Source organism: Nothobranchius furzeri, chromosome 13 (genome assembly GCF_043380555.1).
Source record: "Nothobranchius furzeri strain GRZ-AD chromosome 13, NfurGRZ-RIMD1, whole genome shotgun sequence".
NCBI classification, from domain to species: Eukaryota; Metazoa; Chordata; class Actinopteri; order Cyprinodontiformes; family Nothobranchiidae; genus Nothobranchius; species Nothobranchius furzeri.
In genome coordinates this window covers 50,474,342-50,501,091 of record NC_091753.1, presented here as the reverse complement: position 1 = coordinate 50,501,091, position 26,750 = coordinate 50,474,342, and the positions used below count along the sequence as shown (strand labels likewise).

The following is a 26,750-nucleotide window of genomic DNA, read 5'->3' as shown; positions in this document are numbered from 1 at the left end:
GCTGACAGCAAATTCACACCTTCGATTAGAGCAAGCCTCTGATTGGTGGGTAGAATCAGCCCACATGTGCTTAAGGCAAGGATGTGTGGAATCAACCGGGCCAGGCTGGGGCCGACGGGGGCTACCCGGTACAGATGGGAATGGCCCATTAGAGACCCCGTTTCTAGTATCGGACTGTGATCTCCGATACTGGGGTTTATGATTAAATGTTTAGTGCCCCAGTTAAACTAAGGTTAAATTGTGCATTTTGCAACCCGTTTTGTGAATCTCCAAATCCTCAGTTTAGTTTTTCTTTGTGTTTTGCCTTGGAGGATTTTTAGTTGTGGAGAGTTCTAGTTTTGATAATTGTGGGTCTTTTGGTTTTGATAAATGATTAGGTTTATTCTTTTAGTTCTTTTGTGGTTGGTTTGGTTTAGAATAAGTGTTTCCCTTTGTGGTCTCCTCTCTCTGGTTAATCCAGAGAGAGTCACTTTAAGTTGATTATTATGTTCGCTTGCTCCCTGTTTTAGCAGAGGGAGTTTATTTAATTTACTCATATACCCTTGATCCAACCTTTGTTACTAAACCTTTTTGAACTGCCATTCGTTAACCTCCTTCCATTCATTCCCTACTATCACAACCAGACACCATCCCTCTGTATTCATCCATTTTGTTTTACATTATTTTGTTTGTCTCTGTGTTCTCCCTTCACCACCCCTAGATGCCAGAGGGGATGTAACAGGCTACTCTCTTTTGTTCTCCTGGCCAGCTGGGAGGTAACACTGACCTGGATGACTTTGATGGGCCTTCACCTTTAATCATTCCATGAAGACAATCTGTCTCTTTTTAAATTTTCACATTGTGGGATCATAATGTCAGAATTGTCTGTTCACTTTACTACACGCACATCTGATTAGGCTCAAAAACCTGATAAAATTATAAAGTTGTAACCATTTACACCCCTACCACCAAAATGCAAAGTGCAAGGAAAATTAATTCTTATTTATTTACACATAGTAGTAAAAGTGAGTCATTCTATTTGCTGATTTTGTCTCCATCAACGAATCCTCAAAAGTGCCTGTGGTTTCTTCTTCTGCCACTGCTTATTTGTAATCTTGTTTCAGTGATTATTGTGAGAATGGATCTACTGCTAAACAAGAGGTTTGCTTTACGATTTAGCTCAATTTTTACATTTTAAGGTTAATTTTGCATCTGCATCCCTGTGGAACACCTGGAGATCTACTGCCCAATCAATTTAGCGTTTCCTTTTTCATCATGTCATTTCACAATCAGGCTGGTATTAGTGTTTGGGGATTTAAGAAATCAGAAGTACACAATTTAGTTTTTTGAAAAACTTTTATTTTCTGTGTCCCTTTAATAATTTATCAAATAAAGCATGAGAAGATTAAAACATTACTGGTTTAATGCATTTTGAATAACATGTATGAAATGTTTCCTAAAAATATTTTTTTATTGTTAACATTTGGGGTGTTACAGAACGTTAATCAATTAATGATAATAGTATGGTCTACGGCAGGTTCATCTAATTTTGAAACTTATGTTACTTTTACTTTTTGTTCATTACATATTTCTTAGAGTTCTTCTCAGGTTGAAATAAGATGATGAAACACTTTGGAGCAAATATACACAGAATCAGTCCAAAACTGGAGGCCAGAATAGCAAATATCTCCACAGCTACAGTAAATTTTCCAGGAGAGCTGACATATGCTGGGATGAAGGTGAGCCACACTGCACAGAATATCAGCATGCTGAAGGTTATCAGCTTGGCTTCATTAAAATTATCAGGTAGTTTCCGAGCTAGAACAGCTAACACAAAGCAGAAAACAGCCAGCAGGCCAATGTACCCGAGCACAGCCCAGAACCCAACAGCAGAACCTAATGCACATTCCAGGATGATCTTCTCCTTGTATGTGCTCAGATTCTTCATTGGGAATGGAGGGCTGAGTAACAACCACACAGTACAGATTATAATTTGAATAAATGTGAAAAACACCACAGTCATTCTTTGCTGTGGAGGCCCAAACCATTTCATGACATTACTACCTGGAAGTGTAGCTTTAAAGGCCATTAAAACCACTACAGTTTTGCCAAGAACACAGGAGATACAGAGAACAAAGGTGATGCCAAACGCTGTGTGTCGCAGCATGCAGGACCAATCAGAGGGAGCTCCGATGAAAGTTAATGAACATAAGAAACACAGAGTCAGAGAGAAGAGCAGCAGGAAGCTCAGCTCAGAGTTGTTGGCTCTGACAATTGGAGTTGTTCTGTGATGAAAGAAAATAGCTGCTGTTATGATGGCCAGACAGGCCCCACTAACAGAGAATGCAGCCAGGATGATTGCCAGGACTTCATCATAGGAAAGAAACTCCACAGGTTTGGGGAAGCAAGCGTCTCTTTCAATGTTAGGCCAAAAGTCAGTGGGACACGGGACGCAATCGAGGGAATCTATTAAAAAAAATGAAATTAGAGCTCAAATATGCTCAAATCTGTGAATACATTTGGTCTCACCTGTTGTGTTACTAATCTCTCCTTCAGGACATGGTATACAATCATAGCAGCAGATGGGTTTTCCTTTCTGCAGGACTTTTAGAGTTCCTGGAGGACAACTGTCAGAGCACACTGATACTGGGACCTGTTGGAAAGATACATATCAGTGTTTTTCACGGCAGTAGTTGTAACCCATCATATATGTTTCATAGGTTGAATCATTCTCAAGAGGCTCCTAACTTCTTTTCCACCCCCCATCCAGGTTATTCTCCTGTTGATGTGAAACTCCTGTCCTTTAGGCAGTGATGCATCATAGTACCCTACTGTTACCAGCTCAATAACTCCACTCTCACTCTTCTGCCAGTTGACCAGCTCATAAAAAGCTACAGGATCTCCGTTAGCATCAAATGAAACAGAATAATTATTTTGGGAAATGTTGACTTCTCTAAGTTTTGCAACAACCTGAAAAGATTTTAAAAAATAGGGAAAAAAGAAATATTGGTTACTAATAATAATGCAGTTATCTGAAGGTTGACAATGTAAATAAAAACATTTTATATGTGTAGCTTTTCCACTAACCTGCTCCAACTTTAGGCTGGTTTCTGTCTTACACTGAGTGGTGACATTAGTTTTTTGACATGCTGCATTGTGAATGGCATGAGCTATGGCATACACAGCCTTGTACACCATGTTAGTGACTCTAAATTTAGACGTTTCCGTGTACGGGATTTTGAGTGTCTTTATATCTTCATTTCCTTCACACAATTTTTTTGATGATTCAACACCTACAAGACAGAATTTTTAAAAAAAATTCATAACCTTTAAAGTAAAAAATTCAAAAAACATGATATTTAATCAAATAAAAGCACATCTGGTGTTAAACATAGGTGAATAAATACATATTGTACTTTCTGTTTAATTTATTTGATATCCTCACTTTTAGTCAGCGTGCAGTTGAATGCATCCTCCCAGAACTCAGTCAGCACTGAGGAGGAGGCTACTTTACTGGGAGAAAGATCCAGTAGGAATTCTCTCAGACCTGGGATGACAGATTGTTGAATTCCAACTCCAATGGCTCCTGCACAGAAACTGTAGCCTAAATAGCCTGGTTCAGTCACCCAAGACTCACTTCCTATCCACTGACGAGGCGGTGGGGGGTCCCGGGCCAGCTCCTCTAACAGAAACTTCATGTCTCCAGATGCTACAAATGCTACAATGGCTGTTGCAGTTGACCTAAACAGAAGTTTTGAATGACACAAACCATTTTTTTTTACAGTTCAGTTTTAATTAATAATTTAAAAGAATATTTTTTTCAGCGTTTAGTAGATTAACGTAAAGAAATAATTCAAAATTACTGATATAGAAACCTGCGAATAACATCGGCTACTCTCTGGATCTTGCTGCGAGTGTCCGTTCGATAAAAGGATACGGAGTACTCCACACAGATTCCCTCTCTCTGTGCTGCGTCAAGAAAAGACGCCATGCCGTTATTCCCATAATCTGAGTCAGAGCGGACAGCTCCTATCCAAGTCCAGCCAAAGTGTTTCACCAGCTTGGCCAGTGCATCAGCCTGGAACTGGTCACTGGGAATTGTTCTGAAGAAAGTTGGGAACTGCTGCTTATCTGACAGACAGGCACAAGTGGCAAAGTGGCTGACCTTAAAGAAAAATTAAACTTTTAAGGTAAACACACCATTTCAGTTCTTGACTTTGCTGCTTGTAACTGATTCAGTCTACTCACCAGAGGGACGTCGAAGGACCCGATGATGCGCGACATGCTGATGGATGGTGTTGATCCAGACTCCCCGACAACAGCCATCACCACACCCGATTGTGAACAATTGCTGCCTTTGTAAAACACCGGGTCCCGGCCGTTTGCTAGTTGGAACATCACATGCACAGCCACCGGCACAGAGGCGCACGTGTCAAAGATCTGATATCCGAGTTTGATGCCTGGCAGCAGCTCTGTGTTGCTGTTTATCTCCTCGATGGCAAAAACCATTGCGCGCGAGAATTGCAGTTCACGACTGTTAATGCTGTACACACACATATATTTACAATGTATGAAGGATTCATAACATATTGTCACCCTCATTTGTACTAAAATATTAATTTGTAAGCAAAAAGAGCTGCAAATCAATAGGTGTAGGGTAAAAACCGTTCCACATCTCATGTACAAACATGTTGCCAAACTTCTCTTAAACATGTTTTCCATTGAATAAATGCTGACCTAATGTAATCATCTATATGTTCATAATAATCACTTAAACTTGCAGTGAAGAAATAAATTAATTTAACCTGTATTATCCTGACATTTCTCATGTAAAAATCCACATTTATCTTTTTTAAAGCAGAAAAATACCTTGGAATCCACTTTTACCTTTTGATTATACATATAAATACTTTAATTTAGTCATTATATTATTTCCTTTGTGTTTTCACTTCTGCTCCACACTAACCTCCTCGTGCAGCTGGGAGGCTGAGGCATAGAGGTGTAATTGTAAATCTTGGTGTTCTCTTTGTAATTGATGGAAAATGCACCCCCAATAATAAAGTCTCCATCCATTGAAAAAGCAGGTAGACGAATGGTACCCTCAAGGTTGCATTTCAAAGGCAAAGACCCAGTTGTGACCACGTCAGTCGCTGCTTCTGTAAGCCCGGCCCGTTTTTGAAGACCACACACAGACCCACCCACAGCAACGCCTGGGTTACCATCAAACAAGCCAAGAGCCAGTCTCAGGCCGACAAGAAGAACTGAGATGTCCATCCCCTCAAGTCTGTTCTTGTTGTGTGTTCATAGGTTTATATAGCTTTCCAAACAACCTCAGTGTGTGAAACATACTGACGGAGATTTTGTCATATTTGTGTTATGCCGTATCACCAATTTCCATGACATGATTCTGTCTCTTTTCTTCTGTTACCTGTAACATCACCACACTGGTTTAACTTTTCCTGGTCACCACATGAAGTAAACGTAACAATTTTCAAAAATTCCAGTTTCAAATTACAAATGAGAACTCACAGACATAAATGTTCAACCCTATTGTAATACCGCCATCTAGTGGACAGTGTAGGGTAATCCAGAAACTGGAGGACGTTACAGATATGACTTTATATCAGCTGAACTATTACCTGGGACCATAGACTTTTAAATTGATTGTTCAAAATTGGATACCCGGGTTTTTGCTGAACTGACATGATTTTGTTTCCTTGCGTTACGTTGCAACAAGAGCAAGCTGAGCACAGAGTGTTACTTGTAGATGAGTCCACAGCGGAGAGAGAATCTGATATCAGGTGACCAGAGTCTGGAGTTCAGTGCTAAAAACAGGCTTTACAAAGGCTTGGAACCTGATTAGAAGGAAATTAGAAGGGCATGCGTTCGGATTAAGGGGTGTTAAAATGACATGAAGTGGATTGGAGATAATATTACATTTCAAGCATGTCCTCTCAGAAAGTGAGGCTGAAAGTCTGGATGACTTGCTTCCATGCAATTGTGACATTTTTATGGATCAAAAACGACTTTATAAATTAGAACAATGAATATTTGAGCAAGCAGCAGCAGTGTAGAAACTAAGTTAATGAACAAAAGTCAACAACTGGAAAAATATAACAACAAGAACAATGTCCTTTTATTTATTTTTTTACATGGGCTCAGGGAACCCTTGTCCTGGTAATCATTCAACTTCCAGGTTACACTTCCAGACGTTTGCTTATGTTCTGGAACCAGAGAAGTCGTCCTTAGGAAATGTAGCCTTCAGAGATGTTCTGAAGTGAACTGAATAAAGCAACTCCTGACCTCTACCCGAGGTCAAGCTGTGACAGTGAAGGATGTCGTGTGCCATTAGTTATGCTGCTAGAGGTTCACGAAGATTCGAATTCCTCCTCCTCATCACGATGATTAACATCGAAACACCCAATAAAACAGACTTTGGTGTTAAGGCTGACGGCCTCCACTTTCTTTAGTAAATCTCCGACAACCTTTAACAAAATTCATTTTTAATAGAATAATATTTACATAAAAGGAGCAAACACCAGTTGAATAAATGTGCTCCCTTAAAACAGAAGAGTTAAGTGACTAAGCGTTGAAACTAACCAGCTCAATCAGACATTTCATATTTGTTCAAGAACAACTGTGATTATTGTTATGCATATGCAGATATACAATAATAATAATAATAATAATAATAATAATAATAATAATTGATAGAACTTATATAGCGCTTTTCTAGACACGCAAAGACGCTTTCACACACTCTCACGTTCACACACTGCTAGTGATGGTAAGCTACTTGTAGCCACAGCCGCCCTGGGGAGGTCTGACAGAGGCGAGGCTGCCATTTGGCGCCGTCGGCCCCTCTGACCACCACTAACACAGGCGAGTTGGGTGAAGTGTCTTGCCCAAGGACACAGCAGCAGGATACCCCTGGCGGGAGCTGGAATCGAACCCATGACCCTCCGATCATGAGGCAACCCACTCTACCACCTGAGCTACTGCTGCTACAAAATTATCATAAACCACTTATCTCCGTTTCTAAGCCATCGTATGCCACTTACCCACACGACTATTCCCTCCCCCAGCTGCGACGAAGCCCATTAAAGGCGAGAGCAACATATTTAAAATGACCACTGATGAGCATTTAGTGTAATTGTGGAAGGAGGACGTTTAGTTATGGAGGCATCTCACCAGACGCTGGTTTCTTTTTACATCTGGATTTTTGTTTATTGTCTCGCCGAGTTTTCCTTCTCTTCTGTTTTCTCACCGTGCAAACTGATCAGACCGTTTCATCTTAACGGGTTACACAGGTCCGGTGATGTGATTCTAGGAGGACTGTTTGAAGTCCACTACACCTCTGTTTTCCCCGAGCTGACGTTTACCTCAGAACCAAATAAGCACGTCTGTCAAGGGTGAGTGGTCTTGTATGATGACACGTCTGAATAAATGTACATGTTGGCTCCTTTTTGTGTTATTTGTACCTTTTTTATGTTCAAGCTTTGACCCTCCAGGGTTTAGGCACGCCTTGACCATGGCGTTTGCTATTGAAGAGATCAATGAGAACCCAAATCTGCTTCCTGATGTGACTCTGGGATACAGTTTATATGATAACTGTGCTACATTAGTAATTGGGTTCAGCGCTGCTATATCACTAGCCAGTGGTCAAGAGGAACAGTTTGTGCCACAGACAGGATGCTTCGGGAGTCCTCCAGTCCTGGGGATTGTTGGTGATTCCTTCTCCACATTTTCTATAGCCACCTCTGATGTATTGGGTTTATTCAGATTACCCATCGTGAGTTTTATTCTCCCAGTTTAAGATGACGAAAAACAAAACAATACTCTAAAAGCTTGTTGTTGTTTTTTACAGGTGAGTTACTTTGCCACATGTTCCTGCCTAAGCGATCGCCGCAGGTTTCCATCGTTCTTTAGAACAATCCCAAACGATGCTTTTCAGGTGAGATTAAAAAAATAAATAAAAAAGTCAGAAAATCAGCATGAAGTCACTCCAGCCCAAGAGGCATTGCAGTGATGGATGACCACGTATCTCTGTCTCCACATAGGTGCATGCCATGATTCAGATCTTGAAACACTTTGACTGGACGTGGGTTGGATTGTTGGTCAGTGATGATGACTATGGGCTTCACGTCGCCCAGTCGTTTCAGTCTGAGCTGACTCAGTCTGGATTAGGTTGTCTTGCGTACTTGGAGGTTTTGCCCTGGGGCGAAAACCCAACTGAACTCAGAAGAATTGTGGAAGTGATTAAAAAATCTGTAGCTCGTGTAATAATTGTATTTGCGCACCAGATTCACATGATTCAGCTGATGGAGGAGGTATCTACCAGGATATCCGGGGGGTAAAGTTATGTTTATTCTTTTTTCAGAGCAATATTCTAACTAAACATGTCTGTTTTTGATCAAATGTAATATTTAGGTGTTAAAACAGAATGCGACAGGCCTTCAGTGGTTGGCAAGTGAAGCCTGGACCACTGCAGTGGTTCTCCAAACGCCTCGTCTCATGCCATATTTGGGTGGCACGCTTGGCATTGCAATTAGTCGAGGAGAAATACCGGGACTTCAACATTTTCTCCAAAAAACGCGTCCTGGTGATAACTATCACAATGAAAACAGCATGGTAAATTTAGATACATTGACTTTCAAACTGTTTTCACTTTTGAAAATATTGTGGTTTTTGTTCAGACAGATTCTGTATTTTTTAGTTTTTGTCTTTTTTTTCAGATTAGGCAGTTTTGGGAACATACATTTCAGTGCAGATTCTCTCCTACAACAAGTTGGGTGGAAGCTGGGGGGGCCTTTTGCACTGGTGAAGAAGACCTACAGAGTGTGGAGACGGAGTTTTTGGATGTTTCTAACCTCCGGCCTGAGTACAATATTTACAAGGCTGTGTATGCTCTGGCGTATGCCCTCGATGATATGTTGAAGTGTGAGCCAGGGCGGGGACCTTTCACCGACAACAGCTGTGCTTTTCTGCAAACGATGGAGCCTTGGCAGGTGTGGCATCTGTTTAGAACAATTTACATGTTTACATCCTGAGATTTTACAGAATGGAATAAAATAGAAGAGAAGATAAAATATCTTTATTGTCCCACTGAGGGAAAACATTATGTCACAGCAGCAAAAGAAAGGAACCAAAAGAAAAAAGTAGAAAAGGGAATGAAAGGCTGAGCATAGAACGAATAAAATCGAAATTATACAAAATATTAAATGTTGAATTTGATGCTTTTTATTTGCAGCTTATGCATTATTTAGAAAAAGTCAACTTCTCAGTTCCATTTGGTGATCAAGTGTCATTTGACCAAAACGGTGACGCATTACCAACATATGATATTCTGAACTGGCAGTGGCTTCCTGATGGAGGTGTCAAAGTTCAAAAAGTGGGAATTGTTAAAAAGTCAACCTTCAATGATGAAGAACTAAAACTTGATGAGGACAAAATATTCTGGAACTTTAACGACAATCAGGTTGCATTTATTCGTCTCTGTCGGACGTTGTATTCTGTGTGAAATGAAGGACTGATCATAAGAATGTATACATTATTGCTTCATCCACAGCCTCCTGAGTCGGTGTGCAGCACGAATTGTCCTCCAGGGACTCGGATGGCTAGACAGAAGGGACAGCCTGTCTGCTGCTTTGATTGTATTCCATGTTCTGAGGGAAAGTTCAGCAATGCAACAGGTTTGTGCCATGATTCGCTGTCAGGTTTACGTACAAGATATTGTTGGAGGAGTGATACAAAAACACTAATTATAGAATGAAATAAAGTGGTCTTGGTTTATTTGCATCGCGTAGCCTGATGACTCTTAAAAATGCAAATTAAAAGATCATTGGAATAGCTACACCTGCGAACGACATGAGCCGTGTTTCCATTGCAGGAACTTCAGGGTAAATTCTAGGAGGGGGAAATTGAGCAGGAGTCACAATGTCCCGGTACTCTCCGCCCTTTCAGGACTTTGAACAGACGCCAGCCTACCGCGACTGCACCAGCAGTGAGAGATGTCACTGATCTGCGCCAAAAAGCGTCCACAATAACTTTAAAAGTTTTATTCAAAGTCCAGCAATGTTTAATGTATTCAGAGGATGAGAGCAGCTGCGTGATGTAAAATGTGGCGTTCAATGACCAGAGGAAGCTCTGTTTTTTTACGGCACTTTGTGAAACCACAAAGCCCTGCAAATTACGTTGTTGTGGGGAAATCCTGCCGTGTTTTCCGGTGTTGGGAGATTAGTAAGGCTAATTTAAAACAGCGCGGTTGGTGCTTACCTTCTTTTGCATCTATTCTGCTTCACCAGCAACTCTTCTAATTTTACTACTGTCGGTTATGTTGAACAGCGTCTGCGGAGGTCATTTCCTACTGAGGTACAACCTATCAGCGCGAGTTAAACTAACGTTCGACTCAGCAACTCCACCGGGTCATCCCGAGTACCTACCCCTGATCAGGTAGCAGAAAGTTCCTGAAAATGGCGCAGGAAACAGCTGGCCCGTTCAAGTTGAAGCATGCGCATGTCAGGAAGTTACGGTAAAAAAAAACTGAAGTTCCAGTGGAAACACAACTATATTCTATGGACCCTTTTCACCTTACTGTTAGGTAGAACTGACAAAGAACACCAACAGGATAAAGTACATTTTAAAAAGCCAAATAAATTAAAATATGTTTTCTTTTGATTTCTTAGGCTCTGCTGAGTGCATCAGCTGTCCAGAAGACTTCTGGTCTAGTCCCCTGCGTGACCTGTGTGTTCCCAAGAAAACAGAGTTCCTCTCCTATCAAGAGCCTCTGGGTGTTTGCTTGACAACAGCGTCAGTGCTCGGCACAATTAGCTGCGCCGTTGTTTTAGCGATCTTCACCTGTCATCGTCAAACACCCATGGTGAAAGCCAACAATTCAGAACTGAGTTTCCTCCTCTTATTTTCACTGAAGTTATGTTTCCTGTGTTCGCTGCTGTTCATTGGACAACCCAGACTGTGGACATGCCAGCTGAGACATGTAGCCTTTGGGATCAGCTTTGTTCTTTGTGTTTCATGCATCCTGGTTAAAACCATGGTGGTTCTGGCTGTGTTCAAGGCTTCCAAGCCAGGAGGTGGCGCAAATCTCAAGTGGTTTGGTGCTGCGCAACAGAAAAGAACAGTTTTTGCCCTTACTTGCATTCAAGCTGCAGTTTGTTCTGTTTGGATAGTGATGGCCTCACCAGTACCTCATAAGAATATCCAGTACCACAATGATATAATAGTTTATGAGTGTTTAGTTGGTTCCATTATTGGTTTCAGTGTTTTACTTGGCTACATCGGCATGCTAGCTGTGATCAGCTTTATTTTAGCATTTTTAGCAAGAAATCTTCCAGACAACTTCAACGAGGCCAAACTCATCACTTTCAGCATGCTGATCTTCTGTGCCGTGTGGGTGGCCTTTGTTCCTGCTTACATCAGCTCACCTGGTAAATATGCAGATGCAGTGGAGGTGTTTGCCATCCTGGCTTCCAGTTTTGGACTTTTGATGTCTCTGTTTGGGCCTAAATGTTATGTAATATTGATGAGACCAGAAAAAAACACAAAGAAAGCCATAATGGCCCGGGGCACAAAGTAACAATAATTCCATTGACAGAAGGAAATCAGTTAAATGTAATAATTTGTATTCCTCCGTTGCTATGCTTCACAGACCCTTTTAGTTGGTTTGTTTGCCGACTTATCGCTAGTCTGAGTCACAGGGAGCTTGTGCCTCTCACTAGCAGTGTGAGGTAGGGTCACACCCTTTCAACCGTTTCTGTTAAACAGCTTTTTTTTTTTTTTACTGATAAATGTAATGCACATTTTTCTCCCCTGGATATCATATTCTTACTTGAGTTACTTAGGCATTGCCATCTAACAGAGTACAACCTCATCAGCTATCTCCTATCGGGGCAACAGCATCACAATCAGGGACCTAAAAAGACTCAACAACCTGATAAAAAGGCTGCTTCTTTTCTGAGGACTACTGTGGGAAAATGATGGACAACATTGAGCTTCGTCTTTAGGACACTGTCAAGCAACAGAGCATCTTCAGTCAGCGGCTTCTTCAGACCTGCCGTAACACTAACTGCTACAGGAGATCCTGCCTGCTCACAGCCATCAGCATATTTAACCACTCGGTGAAGAACATATGACATCATTATTGATACAACTATTGTATTTCTATTATTGCTTCAGAGATTATGAATTAAAACATTTAATTTCTCTCTGGTATTATTGAAGCATTTAATTTTGAAGCCTTAAATTAAAGCCAGGTTTAATCTTGACACAGAACTCTATAGTATATTGTATCAATTATGACAATATCAAGATTTTCCTCCTTTGAAAAACATATTTGAAAAGTAAATTAAAACTGTTTTTTTATAACTATTCTTATAATTAATAATATAAAATTATTAAACTGTTATATTGGTTTATTATTGGTTTGATGCTAAATTTCCACACATGCCATGACATAAAATTCTACTGTCATTCCATGAGGACACCTATAAGAAACGTATGGAGTGACACACCTGTCCATTTTGGTGACCATTATGTAAACATACCACCCACCCCACCAATAAACACATAAATAAAGCAACTAATACAAAGCTGCCAATTTAAATGACCAAAATGTAAAAATTGGTAAACTCAACAGCAATTCAAAAAGTTGAACAAAAAAATTACTAAAATCTGAATATCTGTGAAAGTACAAATGGAAAAATGTACCTATTCATTTAATATTTACATTTTAACTGTATCAGAAAATTATGACAACTAAAAAGAAACAAACAAAAAAGAAAATTATCTTTTATCAAATCAATCCAAATCAAAGATACTTTATTAATCCCAGAGGGAAATTAATTTCAGTACACACAATTCAGTGATCAGACATACATGGACAAGACACATGACAAGAATTGGTGACTGTGGTCATTTACAACCCTGAGTCGCGCTACCTTTATAGAGATAAGAGGGGTTACATGAGGATTGGTTCAGGTGGAGGGAAAAAAGGCACTTCAAAGTTACCCTCCCACCAGGAGGGCAGCTTTGCTCTGCAATAAAACACCTCAAACAGACAGATATGCAAAATACTTCAGCCAACACAAGTGTCCACTAGGTGGGGTGGTGGGTTGGGACTATCCCAACTTCAGATCCTGGAGCCACGATGAAGTAGCACATGTCACCTCAGTGTGGATAGGGGTGGGAGCATTGAGGGTTGGAGGGTTGCAGTGACCCTGGACGCTTCAGCGGCCTTCCCGCAGTCCCGCCCAGGCTGGGAAAGGAGACAGAGTTGAGTTGCCATAGCGACAGCACATTCCACATATCTTCTGGGGGGGGGGGGGGTCGTTGGAGCCTTGCAGGCTCAAAGACACCAGATTCCGATTAGAAATTGTTTTGGGGCCAGACAGAGATGATTTCCTCTATGTTTTACAGTTTGTTGGTCCTCAACCTCTCAGAATCCCAATCATGGACGTTAATCTATCCCAATCCATGCTGATTCGTCCACTCTCTCCTTGATGGCATCCATCTTTTGTGCCAAAGAATGAATATCCGCCAAAGTTCCAAGCTTACGATTCATCTTGACAATTATTTGAGTCTGAATTCATAGCGCAGTGCAAACCATCTCTGAGCTCCGAGATCAGAACAATATTCCTCGACAGCTCGTAAATTTTCCAGTAAGCCAGGTAGCCTCCAAGGCCAATGAGCAGGAAACCTGACACCAACACCACGAATATCCGCACGTCTTCAGAGTTCTCCACCGACAGCTGAGATAAACAAATCAAGTTCCACTGTTTCCAGGAGTCCATGATGTGTCCAGCTGGGTCTGTACCGGCAGGGCGTCCGGGAGCCCCTTCTCCCGTTCTCATCGTTGAAAAAATTTTTATCAATCGCGTTGAGAGACCAGCCAAGATCCATTTAAACGTATTTCAGTTTCCAGTTTCCGGGAAAATGCAGAAGCAGCCGTGCACCCAGCACACAGAGACGGACAAAGGATAAGATAAGATATGGAGGAGAGGAGGAAAAAAGCGTCTGCACCCGCCAAGAGCTTCAAGATAAAAATCACGAGGTGCTTCAAAAGAACAAGAAATTCAAAATACAAAAAAATCTTCAAAAATTGAGTACAAATATGGTTCAATTTGAAGAAAAATTAATAAAATATGTGAATAAAATACAAGAAAAGAGAAAATGAATGTGAAAGACGGAAATCAATGGATCCCGGGACAGGTGGAATAAAGACCTCTTTGCAACACCCTATATTAAAGCATTCAAACAATCATTTACTTAAATTTTACATAATCTATAGCATGGTAACTGACTTTTGACTGAACAGAAGCTGCAAAGAATCAAATATTCTAAATAAATAATTATGACACTGTTTAAAAGCTTCAATAATTGAGCTATATTATTTTTCATTTAGCATCATCCCCAAGGGTTTGCATCTGGGTCCTGATGGGAGTGAATGATGAAAAAGGTCCAACCAAGACAACATAACCTTGTGTATAAATTAGGTTTTTATTTGTGGACTTGTGAGTAGAAGGTAAGAAATGGGGGCTTTCTTTGTCAATTGTTTGCTTATAAATATCTATCAGATTATGATTTATTCCTCTCTTTTCTTTTCTGAGTCTTCCTTCTTTTCGTCATCTTGTAAATTACTGAGAACGTTTAATTTAAATGGTCTGCACAAGCCGGGGGATGTAGTTCTGGGAGGGCTGTTCGAGGTCCACTACAATTCTGTGTTTCCTGAACACACATTCACCTCTGCGCCACAACAGCCCAGTTGCCAGGGGTAAGTTTGTTACAATTAGCCAGTAACACTCGGATGTTATATTATTTTAATGCTTTATATCTAGATTCTTGTTTTATTGCTTTGTTTTACTGTTAGCTTTGACACACTTGGGTTCAGGCATGCCATGACCATGGCTTTTGCAATTGAAGAGATCAACAACAACCCCGACTTGCTGCCCAATATCACTCTGGGATACAGTCTTTATGACAACTGTGCCACTCTAGGAATCGGATTTAGTGCTGCACTGTCAATGTCCAGTGGTCAAGAGGAACAGTTTTTGCTTCAGGACAACTGCTCAGGGGTTCCCCCAGTTGTGGGAATTGTCGGCGATCCCTTTTCCACGTTTTCCATAGCTGCTTTAGATGTTTTAGGTTTATACAAGCTGCCTATGGTAAGTTTCCCTCCTTCACACGTTGTGTCCTTTTCACTTGGTGCATTTGAGCATGTGTACAATTTTTGCCCCCCCCCCCCCCCCCCCCCCCCCCCCCCCCGTAGGTGAGTTATTTTGCTACATGTTCATGTCTGAGTGATCGTCAGCGATTTCCATCCTTCTTCAGAACAATCCCAAGCGATGGTTTCCAGGTAGAACAAATTTAACAAACGACTCACGAAAACCAAAGAAACTCACAGGAAAATAAATATTGCTAATGAAACAAAAATATTCTTTCTCTGTAACAACGTTTGTATTTTGGTCATGAAAATTTGCATCTAATCTCTCATTTTTGTCCCTTCACTCTATTTTCACTCAGGTGCGTGCCATGATCCGCATCCTACAACACTTTGGGTGGTCATGGGCAGGTCTTCTGGTCAGTGATGATGACTATGGCCTCCATGTTTCCAGATCCTTTCAAACTGACTTGACACGTGCAGGCGGAGGCTGTCTGGCTTACATAGAGATTTTGCCCTGGGGCAACGATCCAAGCGAGTATCAGAGGATTGTAAATGTGATGAGAAAATCCACAGCACGTGTTGTGATGGCGTTTGCACATCAGATGCATATGATTCAAGTCCTGGAGCAGGTTGGAATAAAAAATATGCAAAAGTAGAAATCAAAGAGAGTTTTGTTTTTTTTTACCAAATGGACTTGATTGCACTTGAAAATTCAAAATTCTTTATTCCATTTTGGCAAGTCAAATATGTGAAAAAGCATTTTAGTTGATCCTTTTTTTTTAAATCATTTGTCAATTTTTTCCCATTATATTATAAATTGTAAGGTGTTTTTTAATGCATACATAAAAGCAGTAAATATTTTAGTAAAGCATCTTGGATGTAATTGTTCACTGATTTGATCACTGAGTTCGGTACACATGTTTCTGAGTACATAAAGTAACTGGTATAAGTTACACAAAAATCATTAAAACACCAAGAATATGTGATGCCAGGTGGTGAAGCAGAACGTCACAGGCCTGCAGTGGATTGCCAGTGAAGCTTGGACTTTAGTTGATGGACTCCAGACCTCAGCCTTCATGCCCTTTCTGGCAGGAACCTTGGGTATCGCCATCCGTCGAGGAGAAATACCAGGACTCAGTGACTTCCTATGGAGAGTTCATCCTGAACAGCAAGGCAATGAAAATAACATGGTGAGTTGCAGCAAAAACATGGTGGTATTTATTTTCACTAACGTATGTTTTTGTTTTAATCATTTCAGGTGAAACAGTTTTGGGAACACACGTTTAACTGTAAGTTTTCACCACCTCCAGTTGGTTGGGTGGAGGCTGGAGGGGCACAGTGTTCTGGGGAAGAAAATCTAGAGAATGTGAAGACCGACCTGCTGGATGTGTCAGAACTGAGGCCAGAATATAATATTTACAAGGCTGTGTATGCATTAGCACATGCTCTACACGACATGCTATGTGTTCCTGATGCCTTTGGAGAGAAGAGCTGCTCCAGTTTGCAAACATTGGAGCTCTGGCAGGTATGTTAGTTTCATATAAACTGTCAGTCATGCTCAATAAATTATTACATCACTTGTCACTGTTCTTCAGTCAATTTAAATTCAAGCATGCATATTATTAATTTGCAAGTTTAATTGTTTTGTTGTTAAAATTTGTCTTTATACCCAATACTATTTTAATATTGTGCTAATGTAAAAGCAAAAAGGGCACAAACCAAATACTAAGTACACATGCATGACTACACTGTTTCAGATGTGTGACATTTCCCTATATGGAAATCTTATTTTACTTATTTTAAGCAATATTTTAATTTCCAGAGATTTAAAATTTGGAGTTTGATAAGCTGTGAGCCATTTTCATCCCAAAAGTAACAAAAAACGTATGAATTATATCTTTGCATGTAATGAGTTCATCGCATTAATTAGTTTCACTTTTTTAATTGAACTGAAATGTACTCATTTGTTTACGTATTTATATTTTAGGAGGATAAAAACTGCTTAAGACGGGCGATCTCGTTTTTGATTGGGTCCTCCTACGTTACAACCAACAAAAGAAAAATGAATGAACTTTGCACAATATGCCATTCAAGTTTCACCTGTAGATGTCCCATCTATGAGATTATAAGTAAATTAAGCATATATTTTTTTCTGTCCTTAATGACAAAAATCAAACAATTCAGTTAATGTATCATGTTTTTGAGTGTAGGTGCTCATGCTGTTTGCAATTGGTTTATTTATGTGGCGCCAAATCACTCTAGAACATTATATATTCAGTTTTTTATATATATTATGTAGAAAGAAATTACTTCTTAAACTAGCAAAGACAGTAAAGTTCATTTTGTAATGATAGAGTTATTAGATATTTATTCAATTGTTGTGTAAGAAATTACTCAAGAAATCGAAGTTGTTTTAATGAGTTGATTTGACTAAATGTATTGCATGGTTATAAATCAAAAATATATTTCATAGAGCTGCAAAACTGATAATTAAATTTAAATTACTCGTGAAATGCTTTTCACAAGCAAAGAATTCTGGATTTAACCTGTTTCCTCTCCTATCCTAGTTTGCGTTTTACCTAGAAAATGTTAATTTCACCACATCCTTCGGTGACCAAGTCTCATTTGATGAGAACGGTGATGCTTTACCCATATACGATGTGGTGAACTGGCTGCAGCTCCCTGACGGAAAAAGTAAAGTTCAGCGTGTGGGTGAGGTCAAGAGGTCCGCCTCTAAAGGTGACGAGCTCACGCTCGATGAAGGCAAAATCTTCTGGAACTTTGAATCCAAACAGGTTGCAAAGTTATTGTTTGGTTTAATACAGCTTAAAATCCATGCCTCTGTGTAGAAAACTGCTGAGGTCCTGCTTTGTCTCAACAGCCCCCCAGGTCGGTGTGCAGTGAAAGCTGCCCCCCAGGAACGCACATGGTGAGGAGGAAAGGGGAGCCTTTGTGTTGCTTTTACTGCATTGCTTGTTCTGAAGGAAAGGTCAGCAATGAAACTGGTTGGTATTGTTTTGGTATTAGTTATTAAGTGTTATTTCATACAGAAAGTGAACTTGTATTTTCTGGAATAGAATCCGTGCAGCTTCCGGACAGACTGCCATTTGCACCCACTGTGCATCGTGTGCTTTGTCTGGCGATAACAACTAAATGTATCCATGGACGTAATTTTGGTGGGGGACAGGGGGGACATGCCCCTGTCCACCCCCCCCCCCCCCCCACCCCTTTTTCCAAAGTCAAGTTTTGATCCCTGCACTTTTTACCATCCAAAAACAATGTTACTTTATATTAAATTGACACTGATTGAGCTCTAGGACCAAGCGGAAAACAACCGTTTGTGTTGAAGCCTGTTACCCATTAGAACATACTGTAAAGATTCCCCCCACCCCCACCCCCCCTCACACACACACACACACACACACACACACACACACACACACACACACACACACACACACTTCTAAAGTGAAAATTACGTCCATGAATGTATCAAAAGGGAGTTGGTAAACAAAAGCCACATTTTTCTCCTCGTGCTGTCATACACTTCTTATGGATATCCCGGTCATTAAGAACAACAAAAGGATCCAAAAGAATGCTGCAGCACAGGTTTTATTTGGAAATAAACCGAATGCACTTCACTGGCACATGTCTTACTTCCTGTCTGGCTCATGCAATTTCTTCAACTTCATGACAATTCACACGAGGAAGCTGCAAAAAAAAAAAAAAAAAAAAAAAAAGAAATCATGCAGAAATGTTCCAATTTTTCACATCACATCCAGAGGTGCACCACACCATAGACCGTGAAAAGGGGATTTTCAGTTTTTGTGGAAGCCACTCGGATTCTGATCCACATCTGTTCTGCATTTGGTGTAAATGAGATGTCAGTGCATAAACTTTTGGGGCTCTTGCCAATTTCAGCAACAGCACATTTTTGTCTATTTTTGTTGTTTATAGTGTTTTCAAAATGTTTTAATCATTGTAAAGATGGGACTAAAGTCAAAATAAATGTTTCCATTGTTCTGTGCTTTGCATTAAAACAGAGCATTACAATGGGTATAGTTGGTTGCATGTGCATTCAATTATCTCCCTGACTCATTTAAATAATTACATTTTCATTTACAAGACACCCAAAGTCCAATTTGATACATTTGCCAATATAAAAAAAAAAAAGATTTCTCTAATGCTGCAGAAACCTTATTGATTTAAAGAATTGATTGGGTATTAATCACTTTCACTTATTAGAAATGGGAATCCTCTCATTTTCAGACTCCTTGGAATGCTTCAGATGTCCAGAAGACTTCTGGTCCAGCCCCCGACGTGACCATTGTGTTCCCAAGAGAACCGAGTTCCTCTCCTATCAAGAACCACTGGGTGCGTGTTTGACCACGGCCTCGTTGCTGGGTGCATTCTCCTGTGCCATTGTTCTCGGGATCTTCACCTATCATCGTCAAACACCCATTGTCCGATCCAACAATTCAGAACTGAGTTTTCTCCTCTTATTGTCCCTGAAGTTATGTTTCCTGTGTTCGCTGCTGTTCGTTGGAAGACCCAGACTGTGGACATGCCAGCTGAGACATGCAGCCTTTGGGATCAGCTTTGTTCTTTGTGTTTCCTGCATTCTGGTTAAAACCATGGTGGTTCTGGCTGTGTTCAAGGCCTCCAAGCCAGGAGGCGAAGCCCGTCTCAAGTGGTTTGGAATTGTGCAACAAAGAGGCACCGTTTTTGCCCTTACCTGCATTCAAGCAGCTATCTGTACGGCATGGATTGTCACTGCTTCACCGCTACCTTTTAAAAACACCCAGTACCACAAAGACATCATAGTTTATGAGTGTTTAGTTGGTTCTGTTATTGGATTTAGTGCTTTACTCGGCTATATTGCCTTACTGGCTGTCAGCAGCTTCGTATTAGCATTTTTAGCAAGAAATCTTCCAGACAACTTCAATGAAGCCAGACTCATCACTTTCAGCATACTGATTTTCTGTGCTGTGTGGGTGGCCTTTGTTCCTGCATACATTAACTCACCAGGAAAATATGCTGATGCAGTGGAGGTGTTTGCCATCCTGGCTTCAAGTTTTGGTCTCTTGATAGCATTATTTGGCCCTAAATGTTTCATAATACTGTTGAGACCAGAACAAAACACACGGCAAGCCATTATGGGTCGCAAACCAAAAAATCTACATTTTGAAACATCTCATCTTAAGCAATGAGTCAAAAGTTAAAAGAAAAGAAAAACAGACTTTATTTGTGCTGATCCAACACATTCTCACACCTGAAGCGTTGAAAAATTACACTTCAGATGCATTGGGGCTCCAGAGCGCCCGCAGTAAAACGAAGATTTCAACAAATTCTAACCTTTCCCCTCTTGCTATTTAACCTCCCCGTCACACCCATCCTAACCTTAACCCTACTGCGCATGTAAAACTTTGTTTCCAGTTGTAACGTCCCTCTCCAACATGGTTAACAGGAAAATTAGAATGAGAAACAGGGTTAAGGTTTGGAGGGGGGTAAGGGGAAGGTTAAATAGCAAGAGGTTCAATGTTAAATGTTGATGAAATGTTGGTTTTACCACAGACGTCGAAAACTGGCGCTCTGGCACCGTGCGTTGGCTCCCCGCCAGAACTTAGAAATGCTTGGTCACCCATCATCAGTTTTCGATGCTTCGTGCGAGAATGTGTTGGTTGATCCAACATCTGGAAGTTTTATAATTGAAACATAAAGTACAATATCAACTTCATATGGTTTGACCTTGTCTTTTGTATTTTTTAGATTAGAAAATCATATATATTGTAAATGGCCTGTATTTGATATAGCGCCTTCTAGAGTCCTGGAACCCCCAAAGGTGCTTTGCAACACAATCAGTCATTCACCCATTCACACACACATTCACACACTGGTGGGGATGAGCTACGATGTAGCCACAGCTGCCCTGGGGCGCACTGACAGAGGCAAGGCTGCCAAGCACTGGCGCCACCGGTCCCTCCGACCACCACCAGCAGGCAATGTGGGTTAAGTGTCTTGTCCAAGGACACAACGACAGCGACAGACCCTGACAGCTCGAACCTGCAACCTTCCGATTGCGGGGCGAGCGCTTAACTCCTGTGCCACCGTCACCCCATATATATATATATATATATATATATATATAAAACCTCTCACACCGAAGGTGTTCTGTTACAAAATAAGTGCGAAAATGCGGCGGTTCTGTAAGACCGACAATCGGATGGTCCAGTAGTTATTGGAGTATTTTAGACAAAAGTGAGACAATCACTTCTTATACATATGCATATGTATACAATGTATTATAATAGAAGTTTGTTAGGAGGCATAACATTTTTTTAACCTAAATAGTTTTTCCAAATGTGCTTTAAAAATAAAAAATAACTGATTAAAAACATAATCAGTGCAGCTGATGTAAAGCCTGTGTTCCATTGCTGTTAAAAAGCTTAACAAATGCTTTTAACGAAAGTTAAAATGCTTCCAACTTCAAGACTACCCCCCCCCCCCCCCCCCCCCCAATAACAAAATAAACAGTTTGTTGTGATTGTTTTCCTGCAATATTGTTATTAAAGATTAATGGTTATACTTTGATGGTTGAATACAGTTAAATTCCAGGTAAGGTCTTAATGATGATCATTAACCTGAACCAGCACGATGACATCATGGTGTGTATAAATTGTAGTCCCTTTGAATGAATGATATAAACAACTGTGAAGGGAGAACAGTTATGAGAACTTTGCTTTGTGCAGGTTTGATGTTAACTTTCTCTTGGGTGCTCTGTGCGTCTGAGTCCTTTGCCTCGTCTTGTAAATTATGGAAAAAGTTTTATCTTAATGAGCTACACGAGCCTGGAGATGTGGTTCTGGGTGGGCTGTTTGAGGTCCACTACACATCAGTTTATCCCCAAGCGACATTCACCTCTGAGCCCCAGCAGCCAACATGCACTGGGTAAGTCTCTCGCAGGTTTGGAAGTAAAGCAAGTTGATTTTGACTGATTGTGTTGTCTTTTGAGATCACACAGAATAATTAAAAATGAGCATAAATGTGCATCCTTGTGTTTAATGTTTTTTTATGTATTCCTCTGCATACATCATAACTGAAAATCAAAAAACGCTCACTTATTATTGAATAAAAAGCTGTTTCTTTGTTAGGTTTGACACTCTTGGATTCAGGGATGCAATGACAATGGCCTTTGCTATCAGTGAGATCAACCAAAACCCTGATTTGCTGCCTAACGTGACACTGGGATACAGTCTTTATGATAACTGTGGTGCACTTGTCATTGGATTTAGTGGTGCGTTATCACTGGCCAGCAGTCAGGATGAGCAGTTTCTGCTTCAGGAGAACTGTGCAGTCACCCCTCCGGTCCTGGGGATTGTTGGTGACTCTTATTCCACATTTTCCATTGCAATAGCTAATGTACTAGGTTTATTCAAAATGCCAATTGTGAGTTTACTCTTTCTATTTGATTTCTCTCATCTTTTATCTGGTTTGAAACCAGGATGCTTATGCCTTCACTGATGCTGTTAACTGTGTGTACAGGTGAGTTATTTTGCTACATGCTCCTGCCTGAGTAATCGCCAACAGTTTCCATCTTTCTTCAGAACAATACCAAGTGATGCATTTCAGGTGATCGGAGATCTACAAAACATGTCTTATCGATTTTATAGAAAGGTGTTATGTCAGCTGGAAACAACTTTCCAATGATTTTGGTTTCATCGTAATAAAATAAATGAAGTTTACCAGCCTGTAAGCTTCCTGCTCTCATCGTGTTGTTAACGTTGTCAGGTAAAAGCTGTAATTCAGATTCTGAAACACTTCGGCTGGACGTGGGTGGGTCTGCTGGTCACAGATGATGATTATGGATTCAACGTTGCCCAGACTTTCCAGTCTGACCTGGCTCATTCAGGTGGAGGTTGTCTGGCCTATCTTGAGGTTTTGCCTTGGGACAGTAACCCGGTTGAACTTAAGAGGATTGTCAATGTGATCAAGACATCGGCAGCACGTGTGGTCATTGTGTTTGCACACGAGATTCACACAGTCAGGCTGACAGAAGAGGTAAGAAGATGCAGAAGAAGTTTTATTTTAGTGCGTGTGTGTCCTTCAAAATATTCTGACCGCCATCTTGTCAGTTCTGCTTAAAGAGAATTTTATTTTTATAACTCTTAGTGCTTGATGTTTAAACTGCATTAGAAATTAAATGTTTAAGGATTCATTTAAATTCACATATGAAAATACTAAATGTTTTTACTGATGTCTTTTTTTTCTTGTTTTCTTTACTAATTCACCAAAGAACGTGTTTTTTTTCCCTATTGCACAGGTTTTACTCCAAAATGTAACAGACCGACAGTGGATAGCAAGCGAGGCCTGGGCAACGGCAGCTGTGCTTCAGACATCTCGCTTCATGCCTTACCTTGGAGGCACATTGGGTATTGCCATCCGTAGAGGAGAAATTCCACGACTTAAGGACTTCCTCTTACAAATACACCCTGACAAAAACAACAACTACAAAAACAATCTGGTAGCGCTATCAACATGTTAACGAGTGATTATCTGAAAGTGTTTCTAAATCTTAACTTTTCATTGTTTTTCAGATAAAACAGTTTTGGGAGCACACGTTTAACTGTCGATTTAATCAGGGAGACTTGGTGGAAGAAAATGAAGCTCTCTGCACAGGAAAGGAAGACATTAATATGGCAGAGCCTGAATTTTTGGATCTTACTAACCTAAGACCTGAGTATAATGTTTATAAGGCTGTGTATGCTCTGGCCTATGCTCTTGATGGTATGCTGAAGTGTGAAGTGGAAAGGGAGCGCCTAAATGGGCAAAGCTGTATCTCATTGCAACGTCTGGAGCCGTGGCAGGTAGTAGATTATTTCTGAGTCAGCTGACATTAAAGAGACAATGTGTAGTTTTTCTCATTAATCCCTGGAAATGTCCATTCAAATGCAGATGAATGATGCCCAGTTGCTAAAAATTATTGGCGGCTTCATAACATAAAACCATAAAAATCTGCTCTAAAATACATGGGAGCGGGTCTAAGTCTCTGGTAGACATCATGATTCCTTCTACAGGAGCCCTTGAGGACAAAATGCATTTGCTGATTCGTAACAAACAGTTACAAACTTTCGCCACTCACAAACATTGTTGTTTTACACTTTTACCTCTTTGCTCGTTGCCAGCCCGTTGCTGGAGGTTGCACTCCCAGGGATTTTTGACCATAATGGCCATCCGTTGGTAAGGTTTTACTCGACAACAAAAATACTGCTTGCTTGCAATGATTTAGGGATGTAGGTACTGCCCCTTATCACCAAGAAAAATACACATTGTCACTTTAAGACCAGAACGTTGCTCTTATGAATTATTACAACAAACACAATGGGCTGCATGGTGGCGCAGTGGTTAGCACTGTTGCCTCGCAGCATGAAGGTTGCAGGTTCGAAACTTGGCTGCAGCCTTTCTGCGTGTTATCCCCATGCATGCGTGGGTTTCCTCCGGGTACTCCGGCTTCCCCCACAGATCACAACATGCCCTATAGGTTATAACATTGTAAGTTGCTTTGGATAAAAGCGCCTGCTAAATAAACATAAACAATGGAGTGATGCTCAGAGTGCCTAAAACTCACTTTGTAATATTTGTAAAAGTTGATTTCTGACCCTGACACCCCCCCCCCCCACCCCCACCCCACCGCCACCCCACCCCGTCTCATATGTAGCTCTTACACTATTTGCAAGAGGTTAATTTCACTACTCTGTTTGGAGATCAAGTGACATTTGATGAAAACGGTGATGCTCTGCCAATATATGATGTGATGAACTGGCAGCAGCTTTCAAATGGAGGAATTTCAGTTCGGTATGTTGGTGAAGTAAAAAGGTCTCCATTTAGAGGTGAAGAACTCAGGCTTGATGAAAACAAACTCTTCTGGAACTTTGAATCCAAACAGGTTATTTATTTATCTGACAGCTTTTTTTAAATTGTAAAGATGATATTATTATAGAGTAATTTTGTAAGGCAGAACCTTTTTTTCCTTCTTCAGCCACCACGTTCAGTGTGCAGTGATAGCTGTCCTCCAGGTTATCGACTGGCCAGAAAAAAGAATCAACCTGAATGCTGTTTTGACTGTATCCCGTGTTCCGAAGGAAAGATGAGCAATAACACTGGTTGGTGTGTTTCATTGACTTCAGATATTTTAAATTATGTACACAAACTACTAAATACTTTTTCCTGCACTACCAGACTCTAGAGAGTGCTTCAGTTGTCCAGAAGACTCCTGGTCCAGCCCGCAACGTGACCACTGTATTCCTAAGAAAACGGAGTTCCTGTCCTATCAGGAACCTCTAGGTATCTGCTTGACAACCACCTCGTTGCTGGGCGCATTAATCTGTTCCGTTGTTCTGGGAATATTCATCTATCATCGCAGAACTCCTCTTGTAAGATCCAACAATTCAGAACTGAGTTTTCTGCTCCTAATGTCACTCAAATTGTGCTTCCTCTGTTCACTGCTGTTCATTGGACAGCCCCATCTGTGGACCTGCCAAATGAGACATGTAGCATTTGGGATCAGCTTTGTTCTTTGTGTTTCATGCATCCTGGTGAAAACCATGGTGGTTCTGGCTGTGTTCAAGGCCTCCAAGCCAGGAGGAGGGGTCCATCTCAAGTGGTTTGGTCCTGCACAGCAGAGAGGAACGGTTTTTGTTCTTACTTGCATTCAGGCAGCAGTCTGTGTTGTGTGGATTATCTCTGCATCACCAACACCACATAGAAACACCCAATACCACAATGATAAGATAATTTATGAGTGTGAAGTTGGTTCAAAATTGGGATTTTCAGTTTTAATTGGCTACATTGGCATACTGGCTAGTCTCAGCTTCGCCTTAGCATTTTTAGCAAGAAATCTTCCAGACAACTTCAACGAGGCAAAGTGTATCACCTTCAGCATGTTGATCTTCTGCGCTGTGTGGGTGGCCTTTGTTCCTGCTTATATCAACTCTCCAGGAAGATACGCAGATGCAGTGGAGGTGTTTGCCATCCTGGCTTCCAGTTTTGGCCTCTTGGTGGCTCTGTTTGGACCCAAATGTTACATAATCCTGATGAGACCAGAGAGAAACACTAAGAAAACCATAATGGGTCGTGGGACTACAAAGGATTTAAGCTAGTTATTTGAAATCGATATCAGTCAGTAAATAATTTAAACTTAGTTTTAAGAATCAGGATGTTCTAAGAAACCTAGTCAGGAGCAGATTTTAACCATATAAAATGACTCAAATCTCAAGATATCAACATTTACTCTGCATCACCATTGTATTGTTCATATACAAATATGTATTTGGTTATTTACAATAAAAATGTCTATATTGGAAGAAGCCTGTAATTTGTCACTGCTGATTTAATGTGAAGACAACAATATACAAGGTGATGAAACACCCGGTTCTAAATGTCCAATGCACATTGTAGCATCATGAATGGCCTGTAATTTGTGACAAAGCTCACATTTAACCAGCTGGGTCAAGCTGGGTCGACTGTAACATTTCCCCACAGATTAAACATGCAAGGAGCCATGATGTCTGCTTAAAATCCAGTGGCGGGCGGTGCGTTC

General features: G+C 40.7%; 4 protein-coding genes across 4 annotated transcripts; 3 read left to right on the top strand and 1 right to left on the bottom strand.

The window, feature by feature from the left end:
- Positions 1–1,546: 1,546 nt before the first annotated feature.
- On the bottom strand, positions 1,547–5,091 carry LOC107380600 (extracellular calcium-sensing receptor-like). Its single transcript, XM_054742519.2, has 8 exons — positions 4,946–5,091; positions 4,228–4,522; positions 3,855–4,144; positions 3,425–3,720; positions 3,067–3,272; positions 2,728–2,949; positions 2,509–2,632; positions 1,547–2,445 (listed from the first exon to the last, which is right to left on the bottom strand). Exons 1-8 carry the CDS (start codon positions 5,050–5,052, stop codon positions 1,547–1,549), a joined length of 2,439 nt encoding a protein of 812 aa, XP_054598494.1. The 5' UTR covers positions 5,053–5,091.
- A 1,856-nt stretch (positions 5,092–6,947) lies between these two features.
- LOC107380601 (extracellular calcium-sensing receptor-like) lies at positions 6,948–11,683 on the top strand. The gene is made up of 10 exons (XM_070543253.1): positions 6,948–7,085; positions 7,222–7,391; positions 7,477–7,771; positions 7,847–7,933; positions 8,040–8,309; positions 8,410–8,610; positions 8,715–8,987; positions 9,230–9,457; positions 9,548–9,671; positions 10,665–11,683. The coding sequence occupies exons 1-10, from the start codon at positions 6,948–6,950 to the stop codon at positions 11,570–11,572; spliced, it is 2,694 nt and encodes an 897-aa protein (XP_070399354.1). The 3' UTR covers positions 11,573–11,683.
- A 1,458-nt stretch (positions 11,684–13,141) lies between these two features.
- LOC107380602 (extracellular calcium-sensing receptor-like) lies at positions 13,142–20,744 on the top strand. The gene is made up of 12 exons (XM_015951903.3): positions 13,142–13,146; positions 13,586–13,652; positions 13,727–13,768; positions 14,601–14,764; positions 14,861–15,155; positions 15,260–15,346; positions 15,514–15,783; positions 16,147–16,344; positions 16,413–16,679; positions 17,722–17,949; positions 18,036–18,159; positions 19,424–20,744. The coding sequence occupies exons 1-12, from the start codon at positions 13,142–13,144 to the stop codon at positions 20,362–20,364; spliced, it is 2,688 nt and encodes an 895-aa protein (XP_015807389.3). The 3' UTR covers positions 20,365–20,744.
- Positions 20,745–21,347: 603 nt separating this feature from the next.
- Positions 21,348–26,310, top strand: LOC107380603 (extracellular calcium-sensing receptor-like). Its single transcript, XM_070543252.1, has 10 exons — positions 21,348–21,360; positions 21,904–22,102; positions 22,306–22,600; positions 22,697–22,783; positions 22,943–23,212; positions 23,475–23,675; positions 23,749–24,018; positions 24,870–25,097; positions 25,191–25,314; positions 25,391–26,310. The coding sequence occupies exons 1-10, from the start codon at positions 21,348–21,350 to the stop codon at positions 26,308–26,310; spliced, it is 2,607 nt and encodes an 868-aa protein (XP_070399353.1).
- Positions 26,311–26,750: the final 440 nt, after the last annotated feature.